Raw genomic sequence first — 25,225 nt, forward strand, 5'->3', positions numbered from 1 at the left:
GCTTTTTGTCTTTGCTGTTATATTGAAGATTTGAGTTTGATTTCTGAGCCTTGATTCGGTCTGTTGTTTGTAGCAGTACCAGTTTGATGCTTTGCAGCAGTGCCTCAAGGCCAGGCTGGATGGGACTTTGAGCAATCTAGTTCTAGTGGAAGGTGTCCCTGCAGCCGTAGCAGGGGAGTTGGAACTACATGGTCTTTAAGGTTTCTTCCAACCCAAACCATTCAGTGGTTCTGTGATTCATTCACCCTTTGCCATCTCTGAAATGTGGCTTGGACTGGGGAAACACTGAACTCAGGCACTACAATTGTTCACCTTGTTTCATAGGAATTAATACATTGCTTTGAAGTGAAGAGTAGCAATTTTAATCTCTGGGCTTTGTATGGAAAGGTGTGGGTCAATGTAGATGGTCTTTTGTGCTGCTACTTGGATTTGAGGTTGCAACGTATAGCTGCAATATTTTTGAAGCAGGGTGGAGGCACAGAACAGTTGCATCATTGATGTGCAGGGAGGTTTCTCATGGTAACTGAGGGTGTGACCACAAAGATGCTAATGCTTCAGGAATTCTGGAGATGAAGCATCAAAATGCTCCACAACAGGCAGCAGAGAGACTAAAGAAATAAGTAGGAATTTCATGAGACCCTTGCCAGCCAGCCCATCTGTGGCAGGAAAATCACGTCCTGCAGTCAGTCATCTAAAGGTGAGGGGTAAAACTCTTTCTCCTAACAGCAGATGTTACAAACTGCCACAGTTGTCCAAGTGCAGCAAAAGTGTGAACAGCTCAGTGGAGGTCACCTGCTGGACTTTGCTGTCCCAAGCCCCATTGGTGATGCTATTGTCCCATCTGTCACTGAGACTTTTTTAGTGCCTGTTGGGCCATTTGTAACACCAGGCTGTTTTCCTGTGGTGGATGGGGCAATTTGAAGATGGGGGGGGCATGGTTCAACAGGATGGGACTCCTGCTGCAGTGCTGGCCTTGAACTCAGCCTCTCATTTCTGACTTTGTCTGGCAGGGCAGTTGTGCTCAGCTTTGCTGACACAATTATTTGTGGAGCTGTGCTGTAAACGAGCATACCAATCCAGGTTAAAATAACTCTTTAAAAACAACTGTGATTGGAGTCCACAGACGGTTTTGTCAGCATAACTGAGGGCTGACATGCTTTGTCCCAGACCTAGGTACAGGAACGAGGGCAGAAAGTGGAAGTGCAGGTTACTGAGGCTGAAAAAAACATATACATATAATGTAGAAATAAAACCAAAAGGCAGGCAGGAGGTAACCTAATTGAAATTGGGCATTGCAGAAGTTATTTTTGCATTGTCAACTATTTCTTTTCTGCATACAGTGGAAAACAAAAACCCAACAGCTCATACTGCTGTTGCAGTTTGGCAAGTTCGGTGTTTTTTTCCCCTCTGGCAGCACTCTGTTCTCATCAGAGCTCACTCAAAGGTAGCTGGATAGTTAGATCAAGGATTCAAGTTAAGTTTGGAGAGGGGCAAATGCCATGGAGAGGTGCAGGAGATGCTTTATGGCAATAGTTCCATAGTAGAGCTCCTTGTGCAGTACAAGTTCAATTAGAGCATCAACAGCAAGGCAGAAACACATGGGATGTGGAAAAGGGGGGGAAAAGTGCTCATTACTGAAGCTGGATCTACCAGCAGACTAAATATTTGTTGTAATCCTTCCCAGGGAATTCAGGGTGTTAAACGTGTTTTTGCACTTCTTGGGTTTAGTAAGGCGCTTAAAATAGCCTTGCCCAATGTTTTTGGAAGCAACCTGGGACTACTTGAAGCTGTCTATGGAACTTGTGAGGATTGGAATAAAGGCTTGGTGTCAGTCTGAGAGGTTGAGTTGAGCAGGGTTGTTGGGTGTGATGGGGAGGGAGAAAATCAGTGTTTGACACGATTCAGTACTTTCAGTGATTTGATGTAGGAAAAAGAAAGGAAAACAAAGGAAGAGTCTGCACGTTTATTAAGCTCCAGGTCAGTAGGCTGGGGGGAGGACAGGACTGGGAGTCACAGTGTTTGGAGAAGGCAACAGCTATGGAATAAAATGAAAGAAAAAGGCAGAAAGGCAGAATGTCTACATTTTGTAACGCCTAGTCAGTGGCTTGAATTGAGGATAAAGAGTGGCTGGCTTGGTACCAGCTCTGCAGAAGAGGATTGGAGACCTTTAGTGAATTGTGAGACAAGCACAAATCAATGTTGTTCGTTTTATGTACACAAACAAGGGAAACTGGCTGGGACATGTGGCTGAGAAGTGTTATTGAATAATCATTTAACTCTGTAACAGCCAATAAAGCCTAGGCTGGAATATGTACCCAGTTCTGGACACTAGGCTTCAACAAAAATGCAGCTTAAACAGAAGGAGTCCAAAAGAGACTAAACAAGTCAAGGTCTGGATAATGTTATCTGCAAGGGAAGGTTGAAGCAACTGCCTTTGGTCATTTTATATATCAGAAAATTGTAGGAGAACCAAAGTTCAAAAGGGATAGATGCAAAGTAGAAGAAATTAAATCGTTCTCTGAAATGCTTGCAGGTAAGGTGGGCAACAAAGAGTATAAATTGTAGGAAGGGAAATGTAAGTTAGACATTCAGAAAGATTTTTAAATAGTAAAAACATTTGTGTACTGGGATAATTTCTCTGCAATAATATTACATTTTTTTATAAGAGGTCTCCAAGAACAGGTTAGACAAACTACTGTAAGGAATAGTTTAGTGTATTTTATACAGGCTGAGCAGTCAGAAGGGATCAGGTGATTGGAGTTTCCTCATCCCTAACCCTCTGTGGATATATCCAAAGCTTCAGGTCCTAAGGGCTGTGGACAGAGTGGGAATGCTGCCCCACACCCACCTGGTTCACACAGGTTCTGTTCCATCAGCTCAGCCACTTATTCACACTGCCAGAACGAGCCACTGCAGCTGATACAGCTGAGAACAGTAGAGCTTTATCAGTATGGGTAGTTTTGAGTGGAATGGATAAAGCAGCACTCTGCTGAGCAAGCCAGATGAGTTATGAGGCACAGGAACAGTTTTGTAAGGATCAGTGCTAAGTGGCCAGGAAGGACAGTGGTAGGAGCTGGAAAAGTGGCATATCTGCACTGCAAGTCTCCTTTAGTGCTCACCCAGAGCTTTATTGCTTCAGAGTTCTTTGTAGGATTATATTTTTCCTTTTTTAAAATTTGCTGTAGTAAAGTTAAGAGAGTTGCTCCATAGCTCTGGACTAAGTAGTCACTTCAAAGCCAAAAAATGTGCAAGGATTAGTTAACTTCAAATGGAGTATGATTTTACAATAGATACCCTATTCTAACATATCAACCTCATCCTAGATTGCTGATGGAAGCAGTGAAGGATTTGTGCCCTCTTGACATTTTCAGAGGTCAAATATGAAGTCCTCTGTCATGTTGCCAGCCCAGAGAGCTACATCCCAGTGCACGTTTCCAGAGGACTAGTTATGAGAGACTGAAAGTGTTCATTATTCATGTAGCAGCTCTGCTTTACTTACTGTTAAATGCATATGTGTTTTTCTTTTTTCCTACTCAGGGATTATTTTCTTGCTTTGTTCTACTGTATGCAAGAGTTTTCCTGGACTGCCTTTGACACGAGCTGACCTCCTGCAGTTGACTTTTCTGACCATTAGCTGTGGTCAGGGAAATGTCACTTAAAGTTCATCTGCTGCCTCATACTGGCAGCAGAGGTAGGCAGGAAGGGGAGAGTAAAGAATTACTGCTGTGTCTGCACATTCTGGTGGAGAGCTTTTGAAGACTCAAGATGAATCCTGCTTTGCTTGTCTCCAGGGTAGATGTTTATGCAGATTTAAATGTTTCTTACTATCTTTGCCCAAGTGGACCTGAGCTTTTATTTCACTTTTCTGTGAGATGCAAACAATGAAAGGAAGGCACGTTCAGGTTCAAGCATGTGCGTATTCACAAGAATAGAAAAGTATTGTTTGTTCTTTGCTCTCCATTGAAGTGCCATGGTCATACTGCCCAGGACATCTCATTGCAGGCATCAGCTGAGGCCTTGTTGGTGCCTCAGCTAGATGGGGAAGTTTTTTGCATTATTTTTGTAGTTATTGCAAAACAGTATCCCTACCATATCTCTTTGGTTTTTCTCAAAGTGCATTTCACAGCTTGTGTAACTTTCTCTGGTGATTTCCCTCTGTAACCAGATTTATGCAACTAATCTGAGCAGGAACTATTTGCCCCGTTGCTGTAGGGGTCTATAGACTCACTCACTGTGGTTTTCAGTTATTGTTAATTTATTCTACAAATTAGAACTCAGAGAGGCTTCTGTTTTCAGACTCCAACACCTGGCATGTTTGGAATTCCTGCCATGTGTACTGAATTCTACTTCTTACCCCACTGATGTGAACCTAGAGGTGATGCCTTTCCCTGGTCTTAAAAAATTGAGAGCCAGACACAGTTAAGAGATAAGGGTTTTTTACCTCAGTATTTTAATAAGGATCCTTATGCTGCACCACTTTGCCGAGGTGGGATGCACTGCAGTGTGCACACACAATAGATCGTGTATACAATTTATAGACCTTACAAAGGAGCATCTCTAACGAGGGTGCTCCTATGGGAGGCCTGCATGAACGGTGTGGTATTCCCCCCTGGATGGGCCAAATCTCGAGTTTACAGGATATGTTCTGGAGTGGGGCCTTGGTTTCCCAAGATAGCATAGGGATTTCCAGTCTCCTGCTATGAGGCCTTTAGGATGTTTTGTCTCCTGGCCTAACAAAATACTAGGTTAAGTTATCAGACTTAAAGAATTACAAGTATGCATGCTAGGAATACTGAAGATACATAAAAGTTATATAAAAAGTATATGAAAGAAAAGGCAAAAAATCATCTTGGCATCAGAGGGACTCTATATTTCACGGAATGTGTCAACACTTTTGGTGGCTACTCGATTTTGTCTGTAGAAACGGCATGGAAGGCTCCACAGAAGTAGTTTCTTACATTGTATTTATGCAAGGGCTTTTATTTTTTAAGTTTTTTGAGACTTCATTATGAACTTATATTTGAGAAATACTTACTAACTGGTCTTAAATGAAAAGTAATATGAGCAGACTGTTTTTCACAGGACCTAGATGCAACACTTTGGAGATACTAACTCTGTGAGCTTCGTTTTCTGTCTTCAAAAGACTTGCAACTTATCTTTAAAGCTGAAGTTCTTTAACTTTTCTGTTTAGCTGGATGGTAATTCAGACAGTTTAAGATATGAGTATTTCAGAAATATGTAAAGAAATTATTATGCTCCCTTCAACTACTTCTTAATACAAACCACAGTGTGGTCGTTTTTTGAAAAAACAAGCTACTTGCAGCTTCAGGGAAACTGTGAGGAGCTACTGACACCATCATCACCCCCCTCTCTGGTTTTACTGTGGGACGTGAGCTTTGTGTGCTCCAGAGGAGCCAGGCAGAGTGAGAGATTCCTCCAGGGTTAGTGTGGTCCTGGACAGCAGAGGATCAGTTTCTTAAAACCTGATCCATTTTGGCTCTGGTTTTAAACAGGGCCCGAGGGGGCGAGAAGGTCTGTTCTGTGGAGAGCTGAAGTTAATTCCTCAAGCTGTGGTTTTCTGCCAATAGGCAGAAGTGCTTTTCTCTCCGAGTGTCCCTGTTGTCACGGTAGTTTCTCTTCCAGGGAGCAGTATATGTGTGCTGTGGACCTGCAGGATTTGCAGCCAGTCCTTGCATGTGTACAAACCAGAGGTGCATGTTCAGGAAAAACTTGCATCTTCCTCTGACATTAAAGGATAGTAAAGGGGATTTACAGTTCATTATCATTGTCCGCCATCCTTCCAGCGTTTGACCTCTTCAGTGTTTCAGGGCTATTCCCCCCGTAAGGGCCCTGGGTATCTTACTGTCTGCTGAAGCTTGTAAAAGGCTTTTTTGGGGGGCTGTTTCTGAATCATGTTCTTGGACACAACTTTGGGAACAGTGATTAGCTTGACTAGAAGTGTATCTGTATTAGACTCTCCAGTGGCCTACAAAAATTTCAGATCATTTCCTGTATCCCTGTGCTGTCAGATGGAGTATGGCAATTCCCATTGCTTTGTACCAGCTGGAGATCTGCTGCAGTGTGTTGGAAGATGCAGGAGGCAGTTGCTTCTGTGTGTTTGTTAACTCGGTTGGCCTGAAGGGTTGTGCAGTGAGAGAACTTCCATCATTCTAATTCATTGTCTAAATGCTTTTCCTCTCCACAGCTTTGAAAAGTCCAGCTGCATTTCATGAACAAAGAAAGAGTTTGGAGCGGGCCAGGGTAAGATGCAATATAACCTTCAGTGTTTTGGGAAAGTCAGGAAAAGTATGTCTTGTGTTTTGGGCATCCTGTAGCTGTTAATGAGATGCAGAAAGGAATTGTTCATATTCTGGATGTAATACAGCTTTCTGTAGTCAGAGGTGTATTGGATGGGGTGTTCTGCAGCTTGCATGTGGTGCTGGTTAAGCCTCAGTGAACTAGTTGTTCCTAAAGCCCAATGAATATGGTGCCTGGATTTTCCCTAGTGTAATCTTTCTGGAAGTGACTGTTACTCTTCTTCCCCACTGTCCACGCACTTGACATTTTTATTTTTATGGTGTTTGTTTTGCCTTTAAATGCTATTAAATGCTTTCATCTTGTGGCAGTCAGTTCCATCTTTGAGGAAAGTTTCTCTGTTACCTGCACATGCAATTTTTATCTAGGAGACTAGGTAAAAATGAAAATTTAATAGAGAGGATCCCCCAAAAAATCTTGTGACACTGAAATCATAGACTTCTGGCTCTACAGAAAGAGGAAGCCAGGCATCGTACTTCATGTGTATGAAGTATTTCTAACTGGGGAGTTTCTTGATAATTTCTGTTCCTCAGAAGGCCTCTGGGGATATTTTTTTTCTGATTAGCCTGCAGTGGAATGAAACTTGTTATGACTAAGTTTTGTTTTAAAAGTGAAAGCAAAATAACAGCTGAGGCCCTTTAAACTGTTGGAAGGATTGCAAAGGGGGACTTTGCATTAAGACCAGTAACAAAGGGCTTTTGCCTAAAACCTTATTAAGTTAATATTTTTATGTGGGCAGTTGAGCAACTATGGTGCAGTTTCTCTGAAGGCCCATCCTGATGTCCAGTACTTAGCAATCTATTACCTACTGCTTCTAGATTTCCATTCCTCAGCAGTGTAAAGAGTAACACGTTCAGCCTGTCAGGGTCATTTCTGTTCATTGCTCCATAGCATTTTCTCCAAAGACAGAGCTAAAAGCAGCTCTGAAAGTGAAATAAGCCTTGTCACAGCATTTACATTCTGCTCCTCAAGGGACTGCATGGGGTCTTTAGCTTAAGAAATAACATATCTTTAATCAAATTAAAGAGTATGCCCAAGCCACAAGTCAGCCCTGAATGCTAGCAGTACATGAAAGTATTTTCTGTGAACAATGGAACCAGTGCATATATCTTTAATGTAAAAAGAAGTCTCATGGGTGTTACCCTGACACAAGTTAGTGGTGGTTCATACAACAGGAAAAGAGGACTTCAGCTCCTGAGGAAGTCCTTACCAATTTCCATTCTGGAGAGATGGAGCAGCATTGTACAATTGACTGAGGTAATTACTGTAGAAGGCAATCTTTAGAGTAAGCTCATTCTCCGTGTGCTCTGGGACAGGAGATAGGTCCTTTCTCCATTTTGTGCTTACTTAGATCTCAGTAACAGCTAAAGATGGTTGTTTCTTTTCGTTGTGCTGCTTAAGGTTACCTCTCTTCTGTGTCTGATCAGCTGAAAGTGGTTCTTGCTTGTCTGTTTTTGCTACAGACAGAGGACTATCTGAAACGTAAAATCCGGTCCCGGCCAGAGAGATCAGAGCTGGTTAGGATGCACATTCTGGAAGGTATGGCAAGTGCTGAACATGCAAACATCAACAATAAATTTTACCATAACTACCTTTTTAACAGGTTTCTGTTTTGTCTCTGACCTCTAAAGCTTCCTTCCACTTGGGAGCAGGCAGATCATGCCCATTGCACCCTTCCTTAGGAGGGATTCAACTCCGCTTGCTCGGAGATTATTCTCAGAAAAATCTGTTGTGTGAATTCAATTGGGCAGTCTTGTGTAGCTGAGCAGCAATAAAATAGAATGACCATGGATTGCTCTTTTACTAAAGGAAGACACTGTAAAGTGTCCAAAAGGGAGTGAGGCAGATTTGATCTGATTAGTAATGAACGTCAGTTTCAGAGAGGGAGTGCTATGCTGCTGAGCACCAAGCTTGAGGCACAACCAGGGGCAAAAGATGAATGAGAATTGAGTGACATCAGTTTGAGAACAGTGAATTTGTCCAAAGGCTACTGTAGTTATCTTTATAATCTGAATATACATATCATCTGTCATATCTTTGTAGTGCATAGTTACCTATTGTTATCTATCAACTGTTTTTCTGTACAGTTACCTACTGTTATCTACAGTTACCTTTCTGAATAAAATTAAAATACTGCTGAAGGGCATGGGTTGACCATTGTTGGATTGATTCCATTTTATTTACTTTCCCCCAAACAGAGACCTCAGCTGAACCCTCCTTGCAGGCTAAGCAGCTGAAGCTGAAGAGAGCCAGACTGGCAGATGACCTCAATGAGAAGATAGCACAGAGGCCAGGGCCCATGGAGCTGGTGGAGAAGAATATCTTGCCTGTGGAATCGAGCCTAAAGGAAGCTATTATTGGTAAGGTCAGAGGAGGATCTTTGTGGAGGGCATTTCCCACATGTGGCTGTGATTACCTATCAACTCACCTGCATGTCTAAGACAGTGCAATCCCATGGCTGGTCTCATTTTCCTGGCCCAGAATCACAGGCTTTCATCCTGAGGATTCAGAAAAGAAGATCTCCCTCTGGCCCAGATAATGCTATGGAGACATTGAATTACAGGGAATTCGGACATTCCAGAATAATATGGAAGTAATAGTATACCCTAAAGACTTGAAAGACTATTGAAGATTGAATTCCCTAGATTGTCTCCTTAAAATCCCTCTCTCAGGATAACATGTCAACAACGTTGGTCAGGGGGAACCCACTGACTTAGATCAGGAGGGGAGACAGAATATAAACAGGTGTGATGAAACAAAAGATGTCTGTGAACTCAAAAACTTCAGAGGATTCAACCCCTTTAAAAATAAACCAGAACAGATGTAAATCATGCCAGTGCCATTCCAAGGGCTGAAAGGAATGCTGAGGAATAGCCTTCCCACTGCCTCAGCAGTGCTCTTTCCTGTCTCCCCAGACTGAGCAGTCTGTGTGTCTGTGGTTATTCATCCCCTCAAACATGCACTGTTACTGTAAAGACAAATGGGACACAACTGTGAGTGAGACGGAATAGTTTCCATAAAAAAGGAAAAGGACAGTGTTGTGAGAGAACCTGGCTTCACTATTGAACAAGAAGTAGTTGAGGAAGGGCGAACCTGTGAACTGAAGCATGAGAGATGTGACTTCCTTCTGACTGAGCAAAGCACATCTCTGGAATCCTCTTGGTTTTAGGTGAGGTGCAAATGACAATATTTCCCCGCTTAGCGGGATTAATTTGAGAAAATGTAGTCCAAAAAAACTTTGGTGCGTTCCAAGTGTACACTCATGTGAGTTTATCTGTTGGGCATGTAGATGGACAGAAAGGCTAATAGCAGCCAGGGCCACCACTTAATCCATAGCCCTTGTTGTTTGTAAGACTAGAGGACAGTTTGAGATTCTGTCTTCCAAGACAGAAGAATCCAAGAGAAATTCTACCTTCCACCATACAGGATGAACACCATAGAAGCCATGACTCAACCTTATGCTGTCCAATTTTCTTCTTTGGTGCCAGATGATAATGAAATAAGCCATGCCACAGAGCTGGGTTTGGGCAGACCTGAATATCTTACACTCACTGATCTTTCCTGTCTAGGAAGCAAGGGTAATGGTTCACCCCACTCCACATTATTTTATTATACTGATAGATAGTGAATGTAAACACTTAAACCCAATCCAGCTGAGGACTCTGTTCTCTCATTTTTAGCTGGTGCTTTAAGCACAACTCTCTCCATGCCATCATTGTCTTTGTGAAACATCTAGTGTCAAGCAAAGTCATTTCTTATTCCACTTTACAGACCACGGTTGATGTTCGTGTTTTTAGTTGGACAGGTGAACTACCCAAAGGTTGCAGACAATTCTTCCTTTGATGAGGACAGCAGTGATGCCCTCTCCCCAGAACAGCCAGCCAGCCATGAGTCCCAAGGGTCTGTCCCATCGCCGATGGACTCTCGGATTTGTGAGCCTCTCCCTAGCACCACTGCTACATCACTAGCTCAGGTGAGAATGTGGAGGTCTCCTGCAGTGCCCTGGAGCTTCATGCTGGTTTGTGGCAGAGGAGCCTAAAAAGTGAGACTAAGGCTTCCCTAAGAGGTATAGTCTGTGAGATTTCAGAAAGGGTCTTAGCTCTGTGTGGTGTCAGTGACATCCTCCTCTGGTTATTCACAAACCCTCATGGTGGTACCTTGTGGGGAAATGGAGAGCCATTGCTTGGTGATAGAGCCTGTGTGCAACTGATCCCAGCACGGAATGCTGGGAGATACAGGTGCTGGATTTTGATTCCTTTTCTGCCTGAAGAAGTTGTGCTGCTTCTCAGGGACAACTGAAGCAGTGGGTTAAAGGAGTCCGATTAAAGGTTTGAAGCCTGTGCTCCTTCCTTCTAAGTGGACACTTCCTGCACTCTGTTAAACTATTTCCCTCCTCTCGTGTGTATTCATTATGCCTTTTTCTGTCCCTTCAGGGTTCATCCCAGTTGCAGATCAGTGCAGACTCCAGTGAAACTCTTTTCCTACCTGAGCAGCCACCTCCGCCACTGCCACCTCCACCTCTTCTGCCCCCTAGTCTTACCAATGGAGTGGCTCTTACTGCTGCCAAGCCCCCACCAACACTCATTAAGGTACTATTTTGGCTAATGTCTTCATTGTTGTAGTCTGAAGGAAGATAAGAAGGTTACTTTTAAGCCGGTTTGGAGTTGGAACTATTAGATTAACAGATGCCAAGGAAGGAAACATTTCTCACTAGTGTCATACCGTGACACTAATTGTAACATATTTAATGGGATTTTCTGTTCCATGGTGTATTCACCTTCTGTATAACGGATACTGAATGAAAAATGTTTTGAAACAATGAGTGTTATCTGTAATTAGAGTCAATGAATCTGCCCTGGATGAGCAAATGATCTGGTGTGCTGGGAAAGGTGACCTGCATTATGGTGCAGCATAAGCTGCTGCCAGTGCGGTGTCTATAATGTCTCAGTTCGGGAAGCATGGAAAGACCCTGAGGTGAGCAAACTAGAGAATTTCAAAATTAATATCCCAGTGTGTGTTCTGGGTTACATGGGGTGTTACGTTATATCAATGTTTCCATTCTTACTTGCTTCCTCCTTTTCTTCTAAATAGCAAAGCCAGCCCAAATCTGCTAGTGAGAAGTCCCAGCGCAGTAAAAAAGCCAAGGAGTTGAAGCCGAAAGTCAAGAAGCTTAAATATCATCAGTATATTCCCCCGGACCAAAAGCAAGACAAGGGAGCTCCTCCCATGGATTCATCCTATGCCAAAATACTGCAGCAACAGCAGCTCTTTCTCCAGCTTCAGATCCTCAACCAGCAGCAGCAGCATTACAACTATCAGACCATCCTGCCAGCCCCACCTAAGTACGGGTCCGCAGTGGCAGCTCTCTTAGCAAGCACTTACCAGCTCTCCTACCAGAGACGTGGTGTTCTGGGTGTCGGGGTGGCCACTGGGTGTGACACACTCAGTCTTGTAGGTTCCAGAGAGCCTCAAAAAGAGCTGGTGCAAGATGAATCAGACAAAAGCAGCTGAAGTCGGTTGGCACAGCAAGGGGCATGGATGTAGTCGAGAGTGTTGGTGTGCTTCAGAGTCTAGGACAGCACTAGTGATGCAGACGTTTCTGAACGTGTATGTTTGTGGATACTGAGGGTCTCTGGTGTCTTTCCAGTGTGGTTTTGATGTCTGTGTTCTTTCTTTTCCTGCAGGCCTCCAGGAGAGCAGCAGAGTGGTGCCAGTGCCCCTGCTGTACGCAATCTCTCTGCCACAGTCAGCAGCACATCCTCAGTATCTTCTGGTTCCAGTGGGCTGATGAGACAAAACAGTAATGCTGCGGTGGGCAAGCCTGGCCCTCTCCCTGCCAACCTGGATGAGATGAAGGTGAATGTCCTGTGAAGCTGCACAGACCCTTTCTGCCATTGTCAGCAGGCAGTACTGAATGATGTTGCTGCCCCAGAGCAGGGCTGAGGTGGACTGACAGGAGTTAGTGATAACAACTGGGATTGCTACCCTGCAGTCTTACCTGAGGTGCAAGTTTGTTGGTCTGCAGGAAGATCAGTTTAGTCCTTTGTCTCATAGCTCTGTTGATAGTGGTTTAATTAGAAGTTCTCATAATGTTGTCCTCTTTTTTTCATCCCATATCAGGTAGCAGAGCTGAAGCAAGAGCTGAAGTTGAGGGCCTTGCCTGTCTCGGGCACAAAGACAGACCTGATTGAGCGTCTCCGAGCTTACCAAGAGCAGAACGGTGCAGCCGGCCAAACAACCCCCACTCCCAAGCCCAGCACAGCAGCTGTCCTCCCTAAAGCTGCCAAAGTGGTAGTGGCCTTCCCAACTGCCAGGCTGAGCACAGGGCCGGCCCTGGTCACCACTGGCATTGCACCAGCAGAAGTAGTTGTGGCCACAGTTACTGGTGGTGGCGTGATGAAGTTTGGGAGCACAGGCTCAACTCCTCCTGTTTCTCCAACTCCTTCCGAGCGCTCGCAAATGAGTACAGGGGATGAAAACTCGGGCACTGGAGATACCTTTGGAGAGATGGTGACTTCACCTCTGACCCAGCTCACCTTGCAGACATCTCCAGTGCAGTTCTTGGTGAAGGAAGAAAGCTCCAAGTCCGCCTCCTGCAGCATAAATGCAGCACCCAGGTCAGAGCGATGTAGTGCTGCTAACAGCAGAGATGCAGAAGTTAGGGACAAAGACCAGATGCTGCAGGAGAAGGACAAGCAGATCGAGGAACTCACCCGCATGCTGAAACAGAAGCAGCAGCTGGTGGAGATGCTTAGGCTACAGCTGGAGCAGGAGAAACGCTCTCAGCAGTCACAGCCAACCCCAACAGCCGCCGAAGAAGGAACAGCCCTCGCCTCCAAACCAGGAGAGTTTGGCACCCAGGTCAAGACTGAAAACGATTTCCTGAGTTGCCAGTCTGCGAAGCAATCCAGTGGCCAAACAGACCAATTCAGCCCTGCACCAACCGCTAGCCAAATGGACACTTCGAATCCAAGCCCAGTGCCAAAGAAAGCTGTGATGGTGAAGCAGGAGGTGCCAGCCACGGAAGCAGAGCCGCCGTGCCAGCCCCACAGCCCGCGGCTTCTCCTTGGCGAGCAAGGGAGCGCCCTGAGCGACCTCAAGGGCACCCCTCCCCCCCCCCTCATCACTGACTCCACAGGGACCCACATCGTCCTCACCGTGACCAAGCAGAGCGCCGAGAGGCAGGGCCTCTCTCCCCACCCTTGGATGGCAGGGAGCAGCTGCCCACCCTTGCAGGTAGGCAAGGGTGGGATCCCATCACTGCTGCGAGCAGTTGGGTTCCTCTCTCCTCATCCCACTTTGCTTACCATAGGATGACTTCCATAGGGTGGAAATTCAGTGCAGTAAATACTGAAAGGGCTGAGTTGCTCGCTACGGTGGTTGGTGGTAGGTCATGGCTTTGTAAAACAGAGCAGTGTAAGCAGATCTTCGGCAAAAAGACTGGAATTTGACAATGATGAGCTGTGTGCAGCAATGCAAGATTGGCTCTGTGCATCACAGGCTGCTCAGCATTCTTCCAAACACATGGTTCTGCCTATTGTCAGGCAGACCTCGGGCTTGGACGACAAGGGTTTGCTGCCACAGTTCACTAGTTTTTAAAAGAGCAACTAAAAGAACACATGGTAGTAAAATGGGCAGAGTGTATTTCATCTCTTGTCCTTAACTGTAGAGATCGTAGTTGGAGTGATAGATGGGTCATCTTATCTACCAGAGCTGAAATCAGACCCTGGGAGCAGCCTGTTTGCTTTTGGCTGCTCTTTGTTTCAGTGCGTGTCAGTATTTCAGTGTTAACAGAGTCTTTCATCAGAGATGATTTACTATTCCCCTGCTGGCATGAGCTCAGCACTTAACAGAAGTGTTCCGAGTGTTCCTTCCAGGAAGGGATAAATATGCCCAGGTTTGATGGCGCAAGTCAAACCCCAGCACCTTCCATGACATCAAAGATAATTTTGATTCTCTGCAGAGCAAGTGGCAGTGTCTGCCATCAGTGACAGGCACTGAGCAGAGTGTGTTTGCTGCATAGCAGGTGAGATGTTTGCAGCTGTCTAAACATCAGCATCCAATGTCAGCCTTGCAACCCCAGAGTATCTCACCTGAGCTCCACTGCTGCTCCACAAGGGCACAGCTCTTTTGTCAAGTCTGGCAGTCCTTGAGGCGTGTCATGGGTGGCTCAGGGATTTAGGCTGGTACTACTTCCTCTCTTAGGACTCCTCATCGCATCCAGTCTGATTTCTCTGCTCAGGGAAAGAGAAGGATTGAATTTTCTAAAGAATAAAGAGTGGGGAAAGAGCAAACTTATATAGCCTGTAAGAAACCTAGGCCCTGTGTCCATGTCATGTCTGGGGAATAACCTATTATGGATACCCTTTTCTTTCCAGAGTGTACAATCATCACCCGCTAAAACTTCCAGCCAACTGCCGTGTCAGGTACCTGCAAACACCCCTCAACAGCCCACTCAGCAGCAGCAGCAGCAGCAGCAGCAGCCCAGAGGATCAGACCAGTCTAAGGTATCTCACTTGCCTGCTCGCTTTTCTCCCTTGGGCTTGTTCCCATAGGCAGTGGGTACAAACATGCTACATACCAGGGGATGTTGTCTGTGGATTGAAAACAAGGAGGGGCTGGAGTGGGCAGCCTTGATTCATAGAGGTGTCCCAGATTCTTAAAGGAGTGCTGCTGAACAGAAACGGTGGCTGCTGCATGGAGAGAGGGTGGTGTGGGCAGTGTGGCTGCTACTGAAGGGGCATGTGAGCTCAGAGGAGCAAAAGGGCTGTGATCTTTCAGTCTCTGGTACTGCTGAGCATGCTGTCATTCCCCTTCCCCTGCCCTGAGCATGCCAGTTAATCACCGATTTGTGAAGTGCTATACTGCTTCAGGAAAGAGGGCACCTCTGCCTTTAACCCTTTCCAGGTGCTGGCTTTAAAGAGGCTCTGCTGTACATCTCCTCCCTTTCTAGCCTGCTTAGCTGTCTCTCTAACCTGTAATTAAGATAAGATACAGAAAGATTATGAAGAGTTTTTAGAGCTTGGAGGATCATTTCTGAGTCAGTTCCTGGAAAGGATATGAAGACAGATGTAATTTCTAATATATTTAGAGTGAGGTATCTACTTTGCAAAGGGGCAGTGCCTTGGTTTGCTTTGAGACCTTAGAGAATGTGTAGAAGGTAAATAAAGGCACCTTTTTCCTCAGAGTTCCTTAGCTTTTGTGCTGCACAGATATCTGAAGTGACTCTTCCCATCCTTTTGCCTCCCTGTGGGGTCAGAAGCCAGGTCTGCAGGTGGTTGCAGGGCAGCTGGCCATACACCGTGTTGTCTTTCTCAGCACCTCCAAACCTGCAGCTTTTCTTCTCCTGTGGTTTCCATAAGCAGTCCCTGAATATTGGTGCTTTTGGCAAAGCCAGCCAATCCGATGTGTCAAAAAATACCCTCCCAGCATGTCCCAGTGGCCTGTGCCACAGCCATGGCTTCCAGCCCTTCTCAGAAAGAGTGGATCGCAGCAGGGCTGGTCTTTGGTCGCTCCTCTACCTGTGGGTCACAGAAAGATGAGCAGCTTTCCAGGGAAAACAGGATGGGCAAGGGCATCAATACGTACATGTGTTGGAAGTGGCATTCAGCTGCTGCCCCAGAGTTCACTGCTCCAGGGGAGCAGGTTTCCATGTGGGTCATGCATAGCTGCTGTAGAGGGAAAGGCCTGATCCTCGTTTCAGCCGTTCTTATGGGCAGTTATGTGCTGATTCATCTGCTAAAGCTGAGTCATGAGCACCACTTCCTGCAACACCTGGGGTTTCCTTTGGAGTTCTGGTGCTGCTCAGTGCTCTGGTGCTCTCCACTTATCATCAGGCTGTGAAACTTGCTGCTAAGTGAAACTGGCTTGTGACCCCAAAGCAGGCATTGCAGAGGGAGACGGGTAGAAGAGAGGCCCTGGATATGTTGCACAGAGTAGGCTGAACACACAAGGGAAGTGCCCTTTCTCTCCGAAGTGCCGCAGGAATCCCCCGCCTGGACAGATGAGGCTCTCCCCGTCCAGGAGAAGTGAGAAGGTGGTTTGTGGCGTGGCTTCTTTAGCATTGGAAAAATTGGCTAAAGATTTCCAGCTGTGAGTTGGAGGGGAAATTCTTCCTCTGCAGCCAGGGCATAGTGCACAGAGTCCAGGGAAGGAGGCAGGCTGCTGTGGGCAGAGCAGTGCAGACTGCTGTGCAGTGCTCACAGGGAGAGGAGATGGTCTCTCAAAGCAGCTGTGAGACAGGAGTTGACGTAGACTTTTCCCTGATTAACATTCATTCCCTCTTCTGCCTTCATTCTAAACAGTCCTCATCACAGCCTGGCTCTCCTGCCGCCCTTTCCCCCTCCCAGATGGACCTGGAGCAGCAACAGCACACGCCGCTTTTTGGAACTCCTCCACCTCCTCTTCCGGTTCCCTCGGTCCCAGTAAAAGAGCCACCACCAGGTTATGAAGAGGCAATGAAGCAACAGCCAAAGGCCCAGGTGAGAGCAGTTACTCTCCCTGGTTTCCTTGTAGAGCAGACAAAACGTTGCTATTCTACTCAGTTTCTTGATGTGGGTCAGTGATAGGGAATGGAGACATAACTGCACCTTCCTCATTGAACTTCCTCTGGAGGGTTTGGGGTAGACCCTAAATCACAGGTAATCTCAAGCCATTCATTGCCATTGCTGACCATACTTTCCCAGCCAGTAACAGCCTGGGTTACAGAGGACTCTGGTGCCGTGTCATGGTGTGCTCATTCGTGCTAGAAAACAGCCCCGTCCCTGGGCAAGGGAGGAGAACCAGCAGCCAAGGGTGTTGCTGGAGGTGGAAGTTCCCCTGGTAAATAGGAGGCTAATCCTGCACTTGCTCTTCCCAGGAGAATGGCTGTTCCAGTCAGCAGATGGATGACCTGTTTGATATCCTCATTGAAAGTGGAGGTAAGGAGACAAAGCCAGCATTTCCCATAGTCCCTTGGGTCTGAAGCTGAGGATTGTAGAGCACCAAGGGGAAAGTCTGTCACGGCTCCGCTTTTTTTCTCCGGTGTCCCTTCCAGTGCTTTTAGCACTGGCAGTAGTCATTAAGGCACTGAGGAAGATGTCAGTCAGGGCTTCATATGATTCTGTGATTCTTGATGGCTCTGCTGCATCAAATTCGGGCACATCATTTCTGAGATACTGGACAGAGATGGAATTTCATCGAGGTGGGCTGAAAACTCCCCATAGTGAGGCAAGCACAGGCACAGGATGTTTCCTCATCCCAGCTGGTAGTCAGTGATGGCTTGGTCTTGGGGGTGTCTGTGGCCCTGGTGGGTGGGAGGGATCCTTCTGATGTTCAGCCAGACTTTTCCTTACCCTGGCCTGTTTGTTCCCTGTACAGAGATTTCTGCTGACTTCAAGGATCAGTCGTCCCCAGCTGGGAAAGAAGCACCTGCGGCCCCAGATTGTTCCCCACCACCCAGCGGCCACCACTCCTCCGAGCTGGCGGTGCTGGTGTCCCTGGGGCAGCCGGTGCTCGTGGGCAGGCTGGAGGACTTCCTGGAGAGCAGCACCGGCCTCCCGCTGCTGACGGCAGGCCACGATGGGCCAGAGCCCCTGTCCCTCATTGATGACCTCCACAGTGAGATGCTGAGCAGCTCGGCCATCCTGGACCACCCGCCTTCACCTATGGACACCTCGGAATTGCACTTTGCTCACGAGCCGTCTGGGGGCATAGCCCTGGATCTGGCTGAGGCTAACTTGGACAGCATGGACTGGCTGGAGCTGCCAGGGGGTTCTGTCATGAGCCTGGCTCCCCTGAGCACCACGGCTCCCAGCCTCTTTTCCACAGACTTTCTTGATGGACATGATCTGCAGCTGCACTGGGATTCTTGCTTGTAATTCTGTGAGCAGAGACTGAAGGGAATGGGAGTGGGAGGGCACAGAGGGAAGGCACAGTGGGAGGCATGCAGAGGGAAGAGGCCAGTCAACCAAAAAAGAGAAAAAAGAAGCTCCTAGTATTTGTACTCCTCCCCTGACAGTGTCCTTGCTGTGTGAAGCTGGCATTGGGCCGGGCCAGGGCAGGGAGAACGGTTGCTGAGGGAGGGGGCGGGCACAAGAGGCAGGAGGAGCTGTGGGGCTGGCGGCCTCCTGCCCGCTCCATACAGCCTGGCCCAGCCAGGGTGAGAGCAGAGCCAGCAGCCCCTGTTCCTCCAGGCAGGAGCAGTGGCAGCACATTGTTCCCTCACGTGGGACAGAGCATGACTGGGCCTGAGCTGTTTTCCAGCAGCAGCACTCTGCGCCTTCCTGGGATTGGTGGATAAAGGGGGTTGTGCTGCCCCAGCACGGTCTTAACGGTTATGGAAGGGGATTCTACCTCTGGAGCAGGACACAAAGGCAGGAGGGCTGCCTGGGACCCAGAGCAGCTTCCCTCTGCACCACCTGCCCTGTCAGGGGAGGGTCTGATCTGCCGCAGGGCTGGGAGGAGCTGGGCAGAACAGGCACCTACTCTAAATGTAGCCAAAGGGAACCAGGGCTCCCCACCAACCTGGTAACCTGGGCTAAGCTGGTTTCCCAAACATTGCTGAGCTTGGCAGAGGCCTGCCAGCCTGCCCGCTCACTTCACTTGCTTTTGGCTGCAAAACAGTTTTTAAGGTGCTAAAATCGGGTCCTTATATGTTAAAACTGCTGTCAGGCACAGCCCGTTGCCCCCAGCTCCCACTGCATTCATGACATCCCCAGGTGAGCAGGGCAGTCAGCCTGAGCAGGGACATGACAGTGCCTGCGTGTCCTGGGGAGCGGGTGAGGGACACAGCTGGCAATCAGTAACATATCATTGGGGGCCATGTGCAATCTGTCTCCTGCATTTGCTGTGTTGGTGCCTCACTGTAGCACGTGCCCCAGTGGAAAGCAGCAGCTGGGGATGGATGTTGGACCTCATAGGTGAGGAAGGGGAAGTGGGACTACAAGAGGGGTGTTGTCTGGCACAGCGCAGGTCCCAGCTCAGTGACTGTGAGGGCCCCTTTCTGGGGAGGAGTCTGAAAGCAAGTATTGGGCAGCTGACTTCTGCTTTTCCCTCCCTCCAGTCCCACAGGGTAAAAGGCAAAAGTAAATGGCTGCTTACTTTGAGCTGGTGCCCTGTATCTCTATAGGGCCCCAAGCTGGTGCCTTGAGGGAACTGCAGACTGAGGAGTGGGTGGACAAGTCCCCAGGACCTCAGCATGACAATGCTACTCCTTGGGCAGGGCTCTGTGGTGGAACACCAGGCTATGGCTCACTCTTGTGCTGTCACTCCTGTTACTTGAGAATTCCTGTGCCAGTAGTAAATCACAGCCATACTGAGCAGGTGGGACATGGCTTACGTGGATGCAGCCACCTCGCCACAGTCTGTCCCTGCTTTAGCCCTGAGCTGGGCCCAGGCTGCTCGTGCTGAGTGAGGTGGGGGAAGCTGTGGCTTCTGAAGTTGTGCAGACTGAGGTACTGACCTGGTCAGGCAATGAAAGAATCAACTACCATCCGTCTCAGTATCTCCTTGAGGATGCTGTCCCCACCTTTCCCCCATGCTGGGCCGCAGAGCTTCCTGCTGGGGACAGGTAGCTGTGAGCCACGTGCTGCTTTCCTGCAACTTTGGTACGTAGTCCTCTTCCCAGGGGGAAGCTGTGCCACAGAGGTGCTGGTACCTCTGCTCTGTGGTGAAGCAGGCAGGCCAACCCTGCACAATGTGCTTTCCCTCAGCCACTGAACTGGCAGCTGTGTGGGGTCATCCCTATTTGCAGCTGGGAGATACTCTTGCTTTCCTGAGCCCTTTGCTTGTTAACTGCACGGGGAGCCACTTTCTTAATCATTTGCAGGGGGAGCCTGCTGGCAGCTTCCTTTCTGTCGTTTCCTCTGGCCCTGAACTGTAAGCAAGTTGGAGCCTCTTATTCCCTCCCTCAGTGTCCGGGTTGGGGAGGACACCACCCCTCTCCCCCTTTCCCACAGGGTTTCTATTCCTCAAGCTACAGTGTAACACCCTAAAAATCAGAGTAAAAGAGACTGGTGGGCACCCCCTTTATCCTCCTGAGCCCTCCCTGCATTCTCTCCTGGTGCAGCCCAGGTGCTCACTGGGAGCAGTGAGTACTTAGCAATCACCTTACAGAGCTTTCACCAGCCAGGCAAGCTGCCCAGCTGTGGGGGCAGAAGGCAAGGAATTTCTAAGGAGGGAGTATGGAGGGAGTGGGAGGATCTCCAAAATGCTGAGGGGAAAACGTGAGGCTGCCTGTTTGTCAGACTCAAGCAAAATCAGGTTCTTTTAGCCCATAGTTGCAGTAGCTCCCACAAAAACCAGCTGTGTACTTTCTTTGGTACAAATAATTACAAATCTGCAGCCATTAAATAAAGAATGAAATTATCAGTAAAGTGCAATGAGCTCCTAGAGGAAGGTGGGAGCACTCTAGCTGCAGTCCCGGCCTTACCCAGCCCTGGTTCCTTGCCCTGTGCCAGGTACTCCAGTCACTGGCAGAGAGATGCCAATGCCTGATACCAGTGGAGCCCTTCCCAGAGGTTGCTGGTGAAAGGCTGAGCTCACAGCTGCTCCCTTTCACCTTCACCCATCCACCATCAGGTGTGAAAGTGTAGGAATTTAGTGACCCTGACTTTGCCTAACATTCTTTCATTGGCTGAAGAGCTTCGAGGAGCCCAGAGGAAACAGAACTATGAGCCTCGTGTCCTGAGAAGCCTGGCTGACCTGTGGAAGCCCCTCTGCACAAGGGGCTTCTGGCAGGAGAGTGAACAATAATCCTGTGCCTGTGGGCAAAGGGGAAGGTGGTGCCTCAGCCCCGGAAATGTTAGAAAGTCTTTTCCCCAAGCAGTGCCCAGAGCAGGCTTGCCCAGTTCTCTGCTTTCTTACTATTATTTCTTTGAATAATAGTTCAATAGTTTCTTGTTGGAAGAGGTATTCCCCCGGACATACATTTTTGAACCCACTGGGAAAAACAAAGTCTGATGTTCTGCCTCTACCTTGAATGTAATCCTGAATCTTTCTGCTGTAACCACTACTTGTTTGTAATGTGTATTTGACTAGCACGCACTCTCCCTTCCACTATGCAGCCAATGGCGAGGGCTGATCAGCACCATCAGAGTGAGATGGTGTTGGGGCATCAGATCCAGAGCGAGTATTCAACTGGAAAAGGATAAAAGTGACAAGTTAATGGGGGAGAGAATGGATCTTTAAATTGAATTATTTTTTCAGTTACAAATATTTGAAGAAAAAAAAATCCATTTTATTAAAAAAATTCCAAACAGCCATGTTCTCAAAAACTTCTCTGCTATGCTGGTGGGAGGGCTTGGGGCCATTCTGCCTTTTCCAGCTAAGGGTGGGTGATCCCTCTGCATCTTTTTCAAACCTGAAAAAAGCAGCTTAAGTGGTGGTGGCTTATCCTTCTCAGCTGCAGGGAGACTCCCTCAGTGTATGGAAATTACCTACCCTGCAACCAGAAGCAGGTTTTACCAGGAGCAGCTATCAGAATCTCTCCCAGCCCAGCAGGCTGGTCTGGACCACAGGTGGTGGTGGGGTGACACTGCCCCTTCCATAGCCACATTCCAAAGGAATTACCTTCACTGACAACACTTTCAAATCAGAACATATGCTGCAACTTCCACCCTCCCATGAGCCTGGACTTCTAAATACAGTTCTCCCAAGGGCCTGTGCCGTGTTACTGTCCCACATTGCAGTTTAGCCTACACCTGCTTTTTCCAGAGACACTCCTTGAACAGACAACACTGCTGTCCCCACCACCCAGCCCTGCTTTCTGCTAGCCCCTCTGCCTTTCCTAAGGGTCCTCCCCCTGCAGTGTCCCTACAATCTGTAGTTTCCAGTATTTCTGGCTTTCTGAGGCTCTGCTGTGGACCTGCTCTTAGGGCTGGTGGCTCAGAGGTGAGGCAGGACTGCCACTGCTGGCAGCAGAACTGGCTCTGCTCTGGCTGCTGCCTGACCTTGTGGGCTGTTCCCATGCAAGAGAGTGCCAGCAGCAGATCTGTCAAATGGCAGAAAGGAAAAATTAAACTGAGTCCTGGCCCTGTCAAAAAATAAGACAAAGCCCAGCACTCTCCGAAGACGCAGTTTTTATTTACAAACCCACCAAATAAAGGAAAGTAAGAATCTAGTGTCATCCCATCAGTAGTTTGTGCTCACAGACAAGCGCTTTCAGTAGAAAGTCACAGACTCCATATCCAGAGCCACCACCACAAAGCAGCAATTCTCCACTCCTGACCTGCGTCCCCATTGCCATCGCAGGGCGAGGAGGACGGGTTAGTCTCCCTGAGCCAGCTCCAACCTAAACCTTGTCCTGAGCTACAACGGTGCCAAAATATACATGTTCCTGGAGTAAATTTACAGCTTTTTGGTTACCAGTAAAAATCATTTAGAGACTAAAATGACAGCATGAAACACTCTTGTTTAGGGGAGAGGTGGTTTTTGTCTGCTCCCAGAGGAGACAAGGACCATCCCCTAAGGCTGTTACAGTGGTAACAGGCTGGTAAATCTGGGCAACTCTTGTCAACACCCCACACCAATGCCAGGGAGGTGGGATGAAACTGATGCCATTTCCCCCTTCTCAGCTCCAGGTCAAAGGAACTCGTCCACATGTCCCCCAGCAGAGGGGAGCTCTTGGCTGGCATGGGGAGGGGATGTGCTCTCCCTGCTCCTGTACAGCAGTGAGTCTCTCACCAGCCCAATTCCACATGCAGCTGCAGTGCCAACTGTCAATGGCACCAGCTCTCATGGATCCAAGCCACCCCACAAAGGGCTGTCTCTTCCCCACAGCTCCAGCCACAGACATACTCACACCCCCACGTGACTGCCAGCCCATGGGGCAGTGCACAGTGGCTCCAGCCAGGTTGCTCCCCTGGGCACTGGTGGGGAGGCAGGGCTGAGGAAAACAGAAGATGGGGGTGGCAGAGACATGGAAAACTGGGAGGGGGCACTTGCTTTTTGCAGCCAGAACACACTTGTCCCTTTGCAGCATCACCCTCAACCATCAGCCCCCTCGGGTCTGCAGCTCAGCCTCCTGGCACTGATCCATCTGTTCCAGGTGGTCTGGCAGCCCCCGTGGGGGATTTTGTCACAGATACAAGTGGGTGGGTGGGGAAGGGCAGGGGGTGAGACATGAGAGGGTGGAGGAGAGGAGTGTGCGCCATCGAGAAGGTCCTCAGGATGGGGCAGGGTGGGGGTCACCCATCTATGTCCCAGCTGAAGAGATGGTGCTTCACGAGCATGTCCTGCACCCCTTCCTTCAGTGGCTTCTTCTCCTTCTCCTGCAGGATGACACAGATAGCCAGGTCAATGCATCACACCCAGAAAACAGGAGGTTGTATCTACGGGCAGATCTAAGCATGCCAAGGCCTCTGGCATCCAGCCAGAGCAGCTTCCTGCACTTCCCACCTTTGCACAGCTGGCAAAGGGAGAGGCCCTTTGGTTTGGAGAGCACTGGGGAAAGGGAGCCTGTCACTTCCCTCTGCCCCAGCTGGGCAGGGCATGTAGCCCCCTCAGCCAGCACTGCCACACAGCTCCTGCTGCACAGTCTGCCCTGGCAGGGAAAGCAGCCCCATCCACAGCCTTTGGAACTGGCTCCAGAGGAGGCAGAGGATGGGCTGAAGCACAGAGCTGGGAGAGGAAAGGAGTAAGTGAAGCCCCGGCTGAGTGAGAGAATAAGAGATGCCACTTACTCACCTCCCTCTTTATTGGCAGCTCCCAGTCCTGAGAGAGGCTGAAAGCAAATTTGCCGAGGACTCTGTAACAAAAACAGAAGAGAGCAATGCTAAAACAGACTGCCCCAGATCACACTCCCAGCCTTTGCCCACAACTACTGCCTCAGGGACACAAATACATGGTCTCCTCAGCTTGTCCTGGCATGCCACTAAGCTTATAAGGATGAAATTCCTTGTCTGATGGTGTTTAAAAGAAGCAGCAGTCACTCATTCCCTGTTTCCCCCTCCTTGCTGGGCTTCACATCCAGGCCCAGGCTGGAAGAAGGAGCTTGAAGATGTGACAAGTGCAGCCCCTACAGAGCCTGGTGCAGCAGCACATGGAGGCACAGGCAGCCCGGGGCTCTGGGGGACTGCAGACACACCTGGCTGAGGGGTGCACGCAGCTGGCAATGGCAGATTGCAGGCTCCTCTACAAAAAGCAGACCCCTGCCTGTAGCACCTCAGAGTTCTGCAGCGCCCTCCCTCTCCCTGGAGCAAGAGAAGTGTCCTGCAGCGGAAGTGCTCTAAGGGCTCGGTATGGGGAGCCTCCTTGCTGGCTGGGAGAAGTAGGACCTAAGACATGAACCAATCCCACTCGGTCCTTTGGCTGTGCCCAGCTGGCACTGCCCCTATGCTGTGAGAAAGCAGCTGTGGGACACAGCAGCCCAGAGGTGGCAGAAATCCCCCCTGAGAACATGACACCCTGAAGTGTGCACACACAGGCCTGCTCTGGCTACAGGTGCTCCTACTGTGGCCCGAGGCAACTGGGTGATGGACACAAGAGCCAGCTCCCACTGAACGGCGGCAGCAACCAGGCTGGAGCCTGAAGTGGTGATGACAGGGGATCTGCCCTCCAGCTCCCTAGGATTTCAGCTGGCTTTGCAGAGTGCAGGAGGGCCAGGAGCATGGATGCCTGGAGTCACAGGCATGTGTGCCCTGTGCTCCACACTGCCTTGTGTGACCTCAGGCACTAAAGCTGCCCTCAGCCCCTGCCTGACACCACTCCCTCACCTAACCAGGGAGTCAGGGGGTGACTGACTCCTTCCCAGCCAATGACTGTCCAACTGTCTCCCTAGCACGTTCCCTTATCCTTGCTCCGACTTACAGTGGCAGGCAAAGCACATGGGAGTGCAGTGGGGTTGAAAAGGCAGACTTTCCATCAGAGTAGGTGTACAGCAGGAGGTTGCTGGCAGCCAAAGGCTGCCTGCTTGTCACAATAGGTCTCCAGG

The 25,225-nt window shown here is 48.7% G+C and overlaps 2 protein-coding genes across 5 annotated transcripts in view; one reads left to right on the forward strand and one right to left on the reverse strand.

The window, feature by feature from the left end:
- MRTFA (myocardin related transcription factor A) overlaps positions 1-21,553 on the forward strand; it is an 87,037-nt gene extending 65,484 nt beyond the window's left edge. For all 3 annotated transcript variants that reach the window (XM_088165273.1, XM_014882585.2, XM_088165272.1), the window contains 12 exons: positions 6,206-6,261; positions 7,779-7,854; positions 8,514-8,675; positions 10,113-10,288; positions 10,749-10,904; positions 11,407-11,657; positions 12,000-12,171; positions 12,436-13,551; positions 14,694-14,822; positions 16,620-16,796; positions 17,174-17,234; positions 17,674-21,553. In XM_088165273.1, the coding sequence (XP_088021399.1) occupies positions 6,206-6,261; positions 7,779-7,854; positions 8,514-8,675; positions 10,113-10,288; positions 10,749-10,904; positions 11,407-11,657; positions 12,000-12,171; positions 12,436-13,551; positions 14,694-14,822; positions 16,620-16,796; positions 17,174-17,234; positions 17,674-18,173 (3,032 nt within the window). In that variant the 3' untranslated portion in view covers positions 18,174-21,553. The remainder of the gene's footprint in view (positions 1-6,205; positions 6,262-7,778; positions 7,855-8,513; positions 8,676-10,112; positions 10,289-10,748; positions 10,905-11,406; positions 11,658-11,999; positions 12,172-12,435; positions 13,552-14,693; positions 14,823-16,619; positions 16,797-17,173; positions 17,235-17,673) is intronic.
- An 803-nt stretch (positions 21,554-22,356) lies between these two features.
- Positions 22,357-25,225, reverse strand: part of SGSM3 (small G protein signaling modulator 3) — a 28,792-nt gene continuing 25,923 nt past the window's right edge. For both annotated transcript variants that reach the window (XM_014882582.2, XM_088165274.1), the window contains 2 exons: positions 23,980-24,040; positions 22,357-23,564 (listed from right to left, as the gene is read on the reverse strand). In XM_014882582.2, the coding sequence (XP_014738068.1) occupies positions 23,481-23,564; positions 23,980-24,040 (145 nt within the window). In that variant the 3' untranslated portion in view covers positions 22,357-23,480. The remainder of the gene's footprint in view (positions 23,565-23,979; positions 24,041-25,225) is intronic.

Source organism: Sturnus vulgaris, chromosome 5 (genome assembly GCF_052056855.1).
Source record: "Sturnus vulgaris isolate bStuVul1 chromosome 5, bStuVul1.hap1, whole genome shotgun sequence".
Lineage (NCBI taxonomy): Eukaryota > Metazoa > Chordata > Aves > Passeriformes > Sturnidae > Sturnus > Sturnus vulgaris.